This window comes from Aulonocara stuartgranti, assembly GCF_965226115.1.
Source record: "Aulonocara stuartgranti genome assembly, chromosome: 3".
NCBI lineage: Eukaryota > Metazoa > Chordata > Actinopteri > Cichliformes > Cichlidae > Aulonocara > Aulonocara stuartgranti.
In genome coordinates this window covers 36,203,431-36,217,188 of record NC_138941.1, presented here as the reverse complement: position 1 = coordinate 36,217,188, position 13,758 = coordinate 36,203,431, and the positions used below count along the sequence as shown (strand labels likewise).

Sequence of the window (13,758 nt, the reverse complement as noted above, 5' to 3'; positions counted from 1 at the left end):
ATTTACACTATAAATACCATAGTGTTCAACATGTGCAACAGGTGGCTCCGTGGCGCAATGGATAGCGCATTGGACTTCTAGGCATAGATGCAGACATTCAAAGGTTGTGGGTTCGAGTCCCACCGGAGTCGCATTTTTGTACTTCTTCTGGAAAACTTCGGCCATGTTTATAGTCACCTGTATTACATACCACTACATGTCACGAGTGTCAAGCGATTACAAAACAGTGATTGTAATTATTAAAAAATCGCAATGTTTTATTGCCTCACGGGTAAATGTCTATTTTTTTCCTCTCAGATGCGTTACACTAACATGTAAAGTCATTGTTGGTGGAATAAAGTATTAACCGTAGTTACCTTAACTGTGAACAGTGTAGCGACTGTTGCTTTATAAATGAATTAAATGTGTCAAGATGTGTAGTTTGGCTTAATGCTAAACGTAGTTAGCCATAGCTGCGTGTTTCCACACGGAGACCCAGCACTGCTGCACCGGGTGTAACCAGCGAGCTAACATTAGGCTAGTTAGATGTAGCTAGCTAGCTATAGATATTTGTGGGTGTACGCAGCTGTAGAATGAACCTTATACACGCAAATATTGAGGGGCAGCAATAAAACGTGTTGCTGTCACTTCGTTTTAAAGTCGCACTGTTGTTGCCGTCGACGTCTTCGGTCTGTTTGTTTGCCCCATTAGCTGCCTTGTGTTGGTTTGTTAGCCTCCTCAGCTAGCCAGTGTCGTATGGGTATCAGAGTTAGCAGTGACTTCACCCGGCTGCTGGTTGCCTGATCTTTCATTTTGGACACGTCAAGGTAAACATTTAGCCATCGGCGAGTTTGAAAGCTAGCTAGTGATGAAGCCAATGTTTAGCATTTGCTCTTCTTCGCAATGCTTTTTAAATATGCAGACACTAGCTAAATAACTTGGAACAATCGTGTCAGATTGAGTTTATTCACTTTAAGCTCCTATCAGCGATGAATTGTTGTTACCGACACTGTCATTTATCTTAACTGGGGCTAATGTAGGCTAACCTCTGTTGTCAAGTTCGTCAGTATGTTCAGATTTATCTGATTTATTTATCCAGTTACTGTTGTTAAAACCTGTTGTTGTTGTTGTTCTGTTTGCCCCTTAAATTACAGTAATTTTCCCTAAAAGAGAATTGGACTGAATTAGACTCAAATCTGACTCAAAACTGTTAATATTTGGACTATTTATCAGTAAGAAGACAAAATAACACTAAAAGTTTTTATTAATCTCTTCATCAGGCGAAAATAATAATTAATTTTGGTAAAACGTGTCACGAGTAGTCGGTATGTATTGATCTCTCGGCCGACCTTTGACCTGTCATTGCACACTCAAAGATCAGTGTTGACACTCATTAATAATCAATATTAAAGACTTTCAGCTTGGAAGTAGGGTTGTAGTCAATGAAAAGAAGTGAAATTGTTTGTGTTTAAGAATGTCAGAAAATGTGAATTTGACTTCACACAGTTCAAACTAACATTAAATTTGGACCATTGGTTTAAAATCCAGAGATATTCAGGTGTTTTATATATTCAGGTTATATAACAACTGTTAAAATTTACTTTGTAAGAGCTCAGTGAATTACATTTGTGGAACTTTTTATAAAAAAAAAAAGTGTTCTGTCCATTGTTGTGCTGATGAAACAAGTCACAATACTAAGACTGTATTTATATAGCACCTTTGAAAGCAGAGGTTGACAAATGACATCGAGAGCTAGGGGGGGAAGGTAATCAGAAGGTGAATGAAATGCAAACATCTTAACCAGAAGGCTTCACATGGGGGCCTAAAAAAACAGGATGAAAGCATGTGATTTAAAGCAAGATGCTGTTTTTGCAACCTTAGTCCTTAACCAGATTGTTCCAAACCCAGTGCACCCACATTGCAAAAGCAATTTCAGTTAAATTAAAGCCTCGCCTGGGGAACGCCGAGAATGGTCACACCTGAGAATTCAAGGAACTGGCTCCTAATTGATTCACCGAATCACTGTATCAGCCAGTCTTGTTATGTAAATGATACAACTTTCCATCTTCCCCCTCAAGGTCCCTCCAGTCTGTAGCTTAAGTTTAGGGGGTGTGATGTCAGAAGCCAAGACCCCCACTCCCACCCCTCCTGGAGACACATACAAAGGATGGGTGTTCAAGTGGACAAATTACATCAAAGGTTATCAGCGGAGGTGGTTTGTGCTGAGCAATGGGCTGCTGTCATACTACAGGTACACCTTTCTGTAGAACACTGGTATAGTTTAAGGATATTTCTCTTTTCTTTTTAGTTACTTTTTATTCCCAAAGTCAAATGAGGCTCTTCTGATTATTAGGACCCAGGCAGAGATGGGTCACACGTGTCGGGGCACCATCAACTTGGCTACAGCTACTATCACTGTGGATGATGCCTGCAACTTTGTCATCTCCAATGGAGGGGCACAAACATATCACCTCAAGGCCAGCTGTGAGGTGGAACGTCAGCGATGGATCACTGCCCTGGAGCTGGCCAAAGCCAAGGCTGTCCGCATGCAGGCAGAGTCAGGTAAAACAGACTTCAGGGGAATTATTTAGTGCTTCTGTACATATTTACACGCATGTCCACTTTGTTAGGTACACCTTGTGTCTACTGGGCTGGACGCCCTTTTCCTTTCAACAAGATTCAACAAGGTGCTGCAAACATTCCTCAGAAAATTTAGTCTGTATTTTCATTATAGCATCACACAGTTGCTGCAGATTTGTTGGCTGCACATTCATGATGTTTAACCACACCCTAAAGGTGCTCTATTGGCTTGAGATCTGGTGATTGGAGTTCATTTGAACACAGCGAACTCATTGTCGTGTTCAAGAAAACAGTTTGAGATGTTTTGAGCTTTGTGACATGCTGTGTTATCCTGCCGGGCAGTGTACTAGATGGGTACACTGTGGTCATAAAGAGCTGGACATAGCCAGCAGCAATACTCAAGTAGACTGTGGTGTTTGAATGATGCTCAGTTGGTACTATGGAGTGGACACACTCTGGGACCTTTAGTAAAAACACCAGCAGCGGCCTGAAACATTGAATGTTGCAGCAGAAATCAAGTCTCATCAGGTCAATGTTTGTCCCAATCTTTGATTAGCCAGTGTGAATTGGAGCCTCAGTTTCCTGCTCTTAGCTGACAGAAGTTGCACCCGGCCTGATCTTGTGCTGCTGGAGTCCATTTGTATGTGATGTTGGACGTGTTGTTCCTTCAGAAAAGCTCTTCTGCACACCTTGGCTTGTAAAGAGTAGTTATTTCAGTTACTGTTGCTTTCCTGTCAGATGAAGCAGTCTGACTGTCCTCTGTCCTCTGACCTCTGACCTCTGACATCAGAAAGGCATTTTTTTTGTCTAGAGAACAGCTGCTCACTGAATATCTTCTCAACAGCCATGACACTTTAAGAGTCTCTTAAATCACACTTCTTCCCCTTTCTGATGCACAGTTTGAACTTCAGCAGGTCGCATTGACCAATCCTAAATGCACTCAGTTGCTGCCATGTGATTGGCTGATTAGATATTTGATATTAACAAGCAGTTCAACAGTGTACCTTAGAAAGTGGCTAGCAAGTGTATTTATTTATTTATTTATTTATTTATTTATTTATTTATTTATTTATTTATTTTTCCTTTCCTTTTGTTTGATTTCCTAACAGATGACTCGGGCGATGACTTCCCTTCATCGTCACCACGCATCACACAAGGTGGTGGGTCACAAAATTCAGAAGTCCAGTCTGCTCTCAGAACCCTGAGCAACAAAGTGGAGGATCTGAGCACCTGCAACGATCTGATCTCAAAGCATGGCTCTGCCCTCCAGAGGTCAGACTTAAACCCATTTTGCCTTGCTCTTTGCTTTAATCTTCAGGCAACAGTCTCATTTATGCCTCATGTCTCTACTAGTCTACTATGTGAGCTCTAAATTTGAAGTTATAATTCTGTAGGTTTGGTAATTCAGTGCCATATTCAGATGTTTTGTACCATTTGCAGAAGAGTCCTGTTATAAAATCATTGATGTGTAAATTGACTACATATTGTCCAAACATCCAAAGTTCATATTTTTTTCAGGTCATTAGCAGAACTGGATGGTTTACGTCTGACTGGAGAGGCTGGGGATAAGATTCGCCAAGTCACAGAAAGAGCCACTCTGTTCCGCATCACCTCTAACGCCATGATCAATGTAAGTCTGACATCCTTGTGTGTTGATCTCTGAGTTTTTAATATATAATGTATATATACCAGAGAAGACCTTGTCTATGTATTACTGCGCAGCTTTTCAATGAAACACATTGAAAAGTGTTTCAATGTTATGCTTCTCAGGCGTGCCGAGACTTCTTGACGCTGGCACAAACTCACAGCAAGCGATGGCAAAAGGCCCTGCAGGCTGAGCGGGAGCAGAGAGTGCGGCTGGAGGAGACTTTAGAGCAACTGGCCAAACAGCACAATCACCTCGAGCGAGCATTCAGAGGAGCCGCACAGGCTAATGCTAGTCCAGACAATAAAGGTAAGTTGTGATTCTGACAAGATAACAATGAAGGATGATGCACATGTCTATTGACATTCTACAAGAGTGTGAGTTAATGTTTTCAGAAAGTTTTTATTGTAATACCAGCACTTATTTTGTAAATCTTACTTCTGACCTCCATACAATAAGTAAAAAGAGTAAACTAACCCTGAAAATAATAAAAACTAAACTAAAACTAATTTTTCAAACAACAAAAACTAAACTGAAATATGAAAATCGATTCTGAAAACTAAATGAAATTAAACTGAATTCAAAACCAAAAGTCAAAGTGAAATGAAAATAAAATACTAAACTATTATAACTCTTATCAGGTACATGTGGCGTACAACTCTTTCGAAATCAAAGATGTGGGGCCACCAACTGTTTGCATTCGACTTCGATTTCTGAACAAAACTCATTAAACCTCATTTCCCACAGAGATATTTTTCAGTGGTAATCCAAGAGCCTGCGAAAAATTTCATTGGCTTTTTATCAGGGGAACCAGGGAGATGCTAACTCCTGGGTGACCAAGATTTTCTGTGGCTGACATACGAGAGTCCTTGTGATCAAGCACTTAGCAAGAAAAATAGAATCAAGATGTGAAACTAAAAGAACATTATCAGTTTCAGTCTCATCAAACTTTTTAATTACTCCGTTATTGACTAAACCCCCATTTGAAATCCCCTTGGCAATTATCAGGTAAATGTGAAGTCAAGTTTTACAAGTAGCAGTACCCGTGATTACCTGATTCTGATTCCATGTAACCAGGTGTGAGGAATTGCAACTTCCTGTTTTGTTTGTTTGTTTTAAATTTTTGTTTTAACACTTTAAATGCTCTGAATCAGAGGTGTCAAACTCCAGGCCTTGAGGGCCGGCGTCCTGTAGGTTTTAGATCTCACCCTGGGTGAGATCTAAAACTTCAATCAAATGATCAGTTCATTACCAGACTTCTGGAGAACTTCAAGACATGTTGAGGAGGTAATTTAGTCATTAAAATCAGCTGTGTTGGATCAAGGACACATCTAAAACCTGCAGGACACAGACCCCCGGGGCCTGGAGTTCGACACACCTGCTCTATATTACATGTTGTTTTATTGTTTTTGTGATACCTGGAGAATCATCTTTAAGCTTCTGTATAGGGAAAACTTAGATGTTTGTTTGTGTTAAGGTGCTGCTGGGCCTGGAAAAGGTGAGGCCAGTGATGAGGATGATGACAATGAGTTCTTTGATGCCATGGAAGAAGCCCCCGAGTTTATCACTGTACCTGCGGACCCCCAGTTTCACAAGTCGGTATCTTTCCCTTTACCCGTCGGTACAGATTGACAGATGGAGTTAATTAGGGGTTTTCCCCAAGACTTTGTGTGTGGCTTGTCTTTGTTTTTATATATTTAGACCACTTCCTTGTATCACATTCCAGTATGTATTTATCTTAAGTCAATCAAATTGTGTAATGACAGATTGGTGTGTGTGTGTGTGTGTGTGTGTGTGTGTGTATCAGGTCTTTTTTTTTAAGCCTCTCTTTTCTCATATGTGAAAATACCTGATTAACTAGTAACGTTCACGTCACTAACAGAATCTATTTGCTTTTTTTTGATCTCTTACAGAAGGTCAAGCAGTAATATCAGCGGCCTCAATAGTGAATTGTGTGCAGATGATCAGTCGGTAGGCCTCATTCTGTCCGAATCATTGAAATCTTATTATAATGCTGTATCCCATCTTTTAAAATAACACAGTCTGAATGAAAAGCTGCAGTAGGACGGGTGTTGTATGGATATTCTTTAAACATGATTTTGTTGCTATGGTAATAAATCAAAAACATTTCCGTTTTATATTGATAAACGTTTCTGCTTCTTAGCTTAACGAGGAGCCTCTTGCGATGAACCAGGAGTCCCCCTCCCAGGAGCTGGTACCCTTAAAGAAGAGGCGGACACGCATCCCAGACAAACCAAACTACTCCCTCAACCTTTGGAGCATCATGAAAAACTGCATCGGCAAAGAGCTGTCTAAGATCCCGATGCCTGTAAGGATTTCTTACTGAACGTCCAGTCAGAGTTACTGAAAGCTTGTTGTTCTTCCATGTGTGCTTCGTTGTTCACCTGTTGAAAAAGACGTCTGATCAGCTTCATTTTGGACAGTCAGACTCAAAGAGTTTGAGTGTTAAAATATTTGTGTCTTACTCATAATATTCAATTAATGAAAGATTTGGGTGCCTTTTAACACCCCTCCTACCCCAAGTTAAAACCACATTGGAAATATGGTTTGTGTGCGTTTACAGTAAAAATACAAAATCTATGATAAGCTCATCATTAAATGCCACCGCAGTGCCTTCAGAATGTGGCAGCAGTCAGTTCAGTGTGACGAAATTGGAGCGTAGATACTGATCCCTGTCCTTTTTCCGCTGTAAGGGTTGTCAGCATTCTGCGAGAGCTTTTGAAGATGTTTATCGGCAAATCTGCCCAGATTTTGTTTATTTGTGAAATCGACTGTAGGTCACTTGTAGGATGTGGGTCAGCAGAGTTGTCTAAAATGAGCTACCATCACGGCTTTTTATAGGAGTCCAGACAAACTGATTTGTCAGACTGATCACTGCTGAGATAAATGGTCACGTGTTTGATTTGGCTTTGTTCTGTCAACTTATCACTGCCATTGTGTCGCCCTGCCCCCACTCTAACAATAAAGAGTTTTGTCTCTGCCACATTACAGAGATACTTTGACATTGACACATGTCGACTTCCTGTAGCTTAGCAACACTACCCGCCAGGTCACTGCTGACCCATCTATGGTTGTGGTTTAGAAAATGGCTTGGGCTTTGCTTAAGCAAAAGGCTAAATTAGCAGATTTTCAGAAACTGGCAATACAGGTTTTCTGTTAAAAGCTTTTCTATTTGGTCTTTCCAAACAGAAGACGTTACCCAAACCATACCTGTACCTATCTAACAATCTACACATATATACTTTTACTGAAGTGACACTACATAGCAAGTGTCAGTGTGTGTGTGATGGGCCTCGCTCACATTGAGTGTAGCAGAGTGGAGACAGATGCATATGCTGACAACAACTCTTAAGGTCACCGAAAGCGTAATAAAAACTTTCCAAGAAGTGAAGAGGGAACACAAACCTGACCACAGTTTGTGGTTAAGTCACAAACTACTGCAGCAAGTGTGAAATTGCTCAAAAACTGCTGACTCTTTGCTATTAGCTTCCTCTGTGCTAACAAAGCTCTCCCAGAAGGAAGCAGTGCACTGCTGCAGATGCACACAGGACAGTATAGAACCGAATTGAACAGATCAGCCTGTGGTCACTTCTACCCAGTCTAGCTTTTTGAATCAGGTTCAGATCCACGTCTTAGCCATATGTGAGATTTGTTGCTGGAATTAATACATAACACAAATATAAAAGTAAATTTCAAACATTTTGCTTTCTAGGTTAATTTCAATGAGCCCATCTCCATGCTGCAGCGGTTGTCTGAGGACCTCGAGTACCACGAGTTGCTGGATAAGGCCGCAAAGTGTCAGAACTCTTTGGAGCAGATGTGCTACGTGGCCGCCTTCGCAGTGTCTGCCTACTCCACCACAGTCTACCGCACGGGAAAGCCTTTCAACCCTCTGCTGGGAGAAACGTATGAGCTGGACCGCAAGAGAGAAAGTGGCTACCGCTCCCTATGTGAGCAGGTGAGGGAGGAAAAAAACCAAGAGAATGGAAGTTTTCCAACCGAGAACTGTAACCCAAGAGAGAGATTGAATGTCAGAAAGGAGGAATTAAAAAAAATCCCACTGACTTGGCATTAAGAGAGAATCTTGCTTCCTTTTTCTGCGCAGTTGGGGTTGAACATGCTGGCAGGGAACCAGAATTATTATTATTATTATTATTATTATTATTATTATTATTTTTTTAATATGGAGACATGAAGTGGCGACTTTTTTAAAAAAAAATCAAAAAGTGTCATATTTCTGCCCCTTCTTGTCATAAAATACACCAACCTAAAACAATCTAAAGTCACTGGTTGATCCTGAATAGATTATTTGTAGAGGAGGAAATCAAATGGTGTGTGTGTGTGTGTGTGTGTGTGTGTGTGTGTGTGTGTGTAAAAGCTGTCATGTCACATGTCAGGTTTATGAGACTAAATGTGAGTCACATCTATTGGGGATGACTCAGACTCACGAAGAATAGGACTTGATGTTTTGTTGCATCAGAAAAACATTTTCTCTTTCCAGGTGAGTCACCACCCACCTGCTGCTGCACATCATGCTATCTCTGATCGTGGCTGGACGTTGAGACAAGAAATCACAGTTGCGAGCAAGTTCAGGGGGAAATACCTCTCCATTATGCCTTTGGGTAAGAGGCAAGCTAGGTTAGAAAACAAAGCATACCATTCTTCCATAGTGTCAAGGACAAAAGATGTACACACAACTATCATCAGAATTTATAAGTGACTAAAGAGTGTACCAGCCCACACCTTTCTTTAGTGAACCATAAAACGGTAATTACTAATGAACAAAGGTTTTGCTTTGCTTTTTGTTTTTTTTTTTAGTTTGTTTCATATTTCTTTTCTTCGTCACAGGCACAATTCATGCAGTCTTTGAGAAGAGCAATAATCACTACACATGGAAGAAAGTTAACACCACGGTGCACAACATCATTGTCGGAAAACTTTGGATCGATCAGGTGAGACGCTCGGACACGTCGTTGCAGGGCCACAGGGCCTGATCTGCAGAGGAGGCAGGAATGAAGAGCAAGAAAGGATCTGTTATGACGCTCCTAACAAGGAAAAATAAACATGGGTTTATCTTTTACAATCAGCTTTGCCACGATATGATTGACATGATGTCTTTTATGGAGAGACAATAACAAGTTCTCATGCTAGTAACATTAACAAAGAAGTGACATTTGAATAGAGTTACTGACGCCTTTAATCGCTTCAGTGATTCACAATGACATTAATATGCAGGGTGAATACCAAAAAGAAAACGCACAAAGAAAACTTTTGAAAGGGTGTACTTCAGCACATCCGTACACTTATCTGATCTCCTGCACGTACACGTGTACATGTTAGTCATCAGAGATCTGCATAACTCATTCTGTGCAGATTTTTACGCAGGGTGCCCTTCCCACTACTGCCCTCCCATTTATTTGGCAGTTTGTTTAACAGCTTTAACTCACTTTAACAGGTCAGGTTCTCGATTGGTTCTCATATCTAAAATTTAGAAGTTTTCAAGTTTCACTTGGTAGCATCTGGGGTTCCTCAGGGCTCTGTCCTTGGTCCATTACTCTTTAACCTTTACGTATTCCTGCTTGGTCCCATCTTAAAGAATCGAAATATCATTCTTATGCAGGTTAAACATAGTTGTACTTATCATTTCCCTCTGATGTAACCTCACACACTAATGATTGATTAGACTGGATGTCTAAAAACTTTTGTAATTTAACAGAGAGGTGTTGAAGATATTTGTTGTCAGAGACTAGTTTTCTAAAACACAACAAGCAACCCAGGAATCTGTACTGCGGTCACTTAGTTCACTTACAGTTCAGTACAGAATTACCTTTTAGTCCTTCTTTTTGTTAATATAGCTTTCTGTCTTTAGGCCTCCCGGTACACCTCTGACTTAGTGTCTATAACAAGGTCAAACCTCTCAGGTCATCAGGGGCAGCTCTTCTCACTCCTCTCAGATTTAGATTCGAGTGTGCTAAGGGAGCTTTCTGTTAGTGCTCGCCTGTTCTTTGAAACAAGCTGCCTGCTGACCTAAAGGTCAGTTGCAACTATGCCTGCCTTCACAGACAGACTCGGGATTTTACTCTGTGTGTTTGTATGTGTTACAGTGTATTTTATTCCTTTGCAAAGTCTGATTTGTTTTTTTTATTGGTTAATCGCAAAGAGTTCACATGTAATGAAATGTGCTATATAAATGAATTTGCCATGGCTGGTTGCCATCACATAGCATTAAAATACCCCATTTCTTTGCTTCCAGTTCTAATTTTTACTCTACAGATAAAAAGTAGAGTAAGAGCATTGCGTTGCAGCATTTTAACTTGAGTGTGAAGTAAAATTTTTATCTAGTCGATATCATCCCCACTTGTGATTTTTTTTTTTTTTTTTTTTTTTTTTTTCCCTCCTCACTGTGTATCCCTGTGTTTCCCTTCCAGTCTGGTGAGATAGACGTAGTAAACCACACCACCGGAGACCGCTGCCACTTAAAGTTTGCTCCTTACAGCTACTTCTCCAGAGATGTAGCCAGAAAGGTGAGAAAGATGCAGAAGACCTGAATAGATGTAGTCTGTTTTTCTCTGACTTGCTTTGAAAGAAAACTCACACACAGTAGGTGCATCAAGTTTGAACCAACAGACAAATTTTAATATACAGGCGGTATATTGTGGTATTGTGGTAACCTCCCCTCTCTTCTGTTTTTAGGTTACAGGTGTGGTAATGGATAAAGATGGAAAGGCACACTACGTGCTGTCGGGCACATGGGACGAGAAGATGGAGTTCTCCAAGGTGATGCAGAGCAGCCGAGGAGGCGAGAACGGCACTGAGGGCAAACAGAAGACAGTCTATCAGACCCTTAAAGCCAGAGAGTTGTGGAGAAGAAACCCTTTACCGTAAGTGCTGTTCTAAAAAGTAAAACCGGGCTGTGCTGCATTAGTTACGATTTAGAGGTGCGCACATAGCTTTCTGAAGCAGAAATAAACATTAGACCTAAACATGGATGGCATCAATGCCAGTATCAGGGTGTAGTTTTGTGTGACTGAAAGCGCTGCTGTGCTGTGCTCCGTCATCCTCCTCAGCGATGGAGCAGAAACCATGTACTACTTTACTGCCTTGGCCTTGACCCTGAACGAGCCTGAAGAGGGCGTGGCTCCCACAGACAGCCGACGGCGGCCTGACCAGCGCTTAATGGAGGAAGGTCGCTGGGACGAGGCCAATGCTGAGAAGCAGCGGCTGGAGGAGAAGCAGCGCACCGCCCGCCGTGAGAGAGAGAGGGAGGCCGCAAGCCAACGCACCTCGAGTCAATCAGAAGAAGGTTAGAATCGAACTTGTTTGTGCTTCACTTTTTCTTTACCGTACTCCTCTCCTCTCTGCATGGGGAAAATCATGGAACAAAGGGGTAAAACGATTCTCTGTGATCCCCTTTTGTCTTCCAAAGCTGTCGATGAGGACTCTGTTACCGATCCCTCCTTGAAAGGCAAGTATTCCTTTTTTTTTTTTCTTTTCTTTTCTTTTCTTTTTTAGATAAAAATCGATTAAACTGTCTCCATTTCATGTTTAAATTCATGTTGCTCTAGTGAGCAGCTCATTAACTTTCTGGGGATCTTTTTTTTTTTTTCTTTTCTTTCTGTCCTTCCCTCTCTTTCAGGCGCACCTCATGACAGCTATCTTGCACTTTGGTTCGAGCGCTGCGAGGACCCAATCACAGGTGAGGAGATTCACATCTATAAGGGAGGCTACTGGGAAGCTAAGGAGCGCGGGAGCTGGGAGAGCTGTCCCAACATCTTTTGATCTTGGCATTGACTGCAAAGTGCCGTGAAGAGACACCATCAAAGGCCTGCTGTTCCCCTTCTCTGACGGCTGCTCCCCTCCAGTTGCTCTCTGTTCTAAGAGATCTCCAGGACGGTCACTGCTGTCTGATCCACAGGGAGAGCAGGGTTTTCTCTCCCTCGTCCCATATTTGGTTTCCCCATCGTTGCTGTCACATATCTGAGAGGACTGGAATGAAAATTTCTTTGCTGTTTGGGTGCTTTTGTGTTTTGTTTTGTTTTTGAGTTTTTTTTTTTTTGTTTGTTTTTTCTTTTGTCCCGCTGAGCATGAGTGGGAGGATGTGAAACGAGCAGTGCTTCCAAATCAAGTTTGCTCAGTCTTTTCAGATCAAGAGTGTTTGATTGAGGTGATTCGGGTTTTATTTTTTGTTTCTTGTTTTTCCTGTTGTCACCCATAGCATTATCTGCTTTGGTAATAACTCTAGAAAAAAAATAAAGGGGGGGGAGGGATAAAACCTGATTAATATATACATTTATATACAGGTATGATTAAAAGTAATTTTCATTAAACTGTCAACTGGTGGCCTTCAAGACATTAGCAAGTTTTCTTTTGTTAATCTCTGATTTAGTGTCTTAACGTAATGAAGTGAAAGTTGTAGCGTGCTCGTATGTATGACTGCTTATCTGCTCTTCCATCACTTTACAACAGGGCCACTGTGCAGTGTGCTTTAAAAAAAGATGACCTTTCACACTATCACGTTTATAATTAGGTTATTTTTCTTTACCAAGGCCTAGTGGGAAGTATGACAGTGAAAATTGTAGTGTGGCAAGGCCTAAAAAAAAACAAAACCTTTCTTTGCCTTAGAAATGAAGAACCTGCACTTGTTGTTGCAAATTGTCTCATATAACTGTTTACCTTAATAATAAATAATAAAACTACCCCCTTTTTTTTTTCCCACAATGCTGGAATAATATTTTGACATTTTTGTTAATCAAGTGAACGGTAACCAAATTTACTGTAAAAAAAACAAAACAAAAAACAAAACAAAAAAATGGTTTTAAATAGTGCAGGATACTTGCTGTGCTCTTGTATTGACTGTAAAACAGACAAATGAGTGAAGAAAACATAAAAAAAAAAAATACATGTTCATACATATGCAACTACATGTTGACACCAAAAACACAGGATATATGTATGTGTGTGTGCGTGTGTGTGCGTGCATTTCATAATTTTGATTGTAAGTGTACTTAAAAAGTGAAGAATAAAGAATTGAAAATCATTGCAAATAACTGATTTTATAAATGTATAGAAATTCATATTGTAGTAGTAAGGTAGACTTTTTTTCCCCTTGTATTTTTGGTTCCTCATAATATTGGTAGGCTTCATTTTCCAAAAAAAGGGAGTTTCAGTACTTGACTCAGATGGGCGAGGGACGTGGCATTGTTCAGTATTTTGTATTAACAAAGAGAAAAACTGAAATAAATGCTCTAATGTCAAACAGCACCTTTATACTGTTTTTCTTTAATCTGCATTTCCAGGTTTTCATTCTTAAGGTTCACTAAATTAGTTTTTAAAACACATTGATACATAGTTTAATTTTTTTTGGTAATTTTTAAATGTACATTATCACAGTGGGTTTTAAATGAAAGGGGAAGTGACTGAAGTGCACAGTGTAAGCTTTGGCTGATCCTGAAGGTGTTTTTGTTTATTCGGGTTTTTCAGTCCAATGACGCTTCTTCCACTTGCATCTCTTTGAACTTTCTACACTGAACAAA

At 40.5% G+C, this 13,758-nt stretch overlaps 1 protein-coding gene across 1 annotated transcript; it reads left to right on the top strand.

Moving 5' to 3' along the window:
• The first annotated feature begins 449 nt into the window (after positions 1-449).
• On the top strand, positions 450-13,486 carry LOC309703940 (oxysterol-binding protein 1-like). The gene is made up of 17 exons (XM_082528859.1): positions 450-806; positions 2,058-2,230; positions 2,333-2,541; positions 3,669-3,831; positions 4,078-4,189; positions 4,330-4,513; positions 5,682-5,799; positions 6,118-6,175; positions 6,369-6,533; positions 7,938-8,183; positions 8,727-8,847; positions 9,074-9,177; positions 10,654-10,749; positions 10,919-11,106; positions 11,293-11,528; positions 11,652-11,690; positions 11,862-13,486. The coding sequence occupies exons 2-17, from the start codon at positions 2,094-2,096 to the stop codon at positions 12,002-12,004; spliced, it is 2,319 nt and encodes a 772-aa protein (XP_082384985.1). The 5' UTR covers positions 450-806; positions 2,058-2,093; the 3' UTR covers positions 12,005-13,486.
• The last annotated feature ends 272 nt before the right edge of the window (positions 13,487-13,758 follow it).

Excerpts from the sequence above, each read along its gene's own strand:
- LOC309703940 (XM_082528859.1), top strand. The coding sequence starts at position 2,094 with ATGTCAGAAGCCAAGACCCCCACTCCCACCCCTCCTGGAGACACATAC. Across the intron at positions 6,176-6,368 it reads TGTGTGCAGATGATCAGTCG|CTTAACGAGGAGCCTCTTGC; the intron begins GTAGGCCTCATT and ends TCTGCTTCTTAG. Across the intron at positions 11,107-11,292 it reads TGGAGAAGAAACCCTTTACC|CGATGGAGCAGAAACCATGT; the intron begins GTAAGTGCTGTT and ends CATCCTCCTCAG.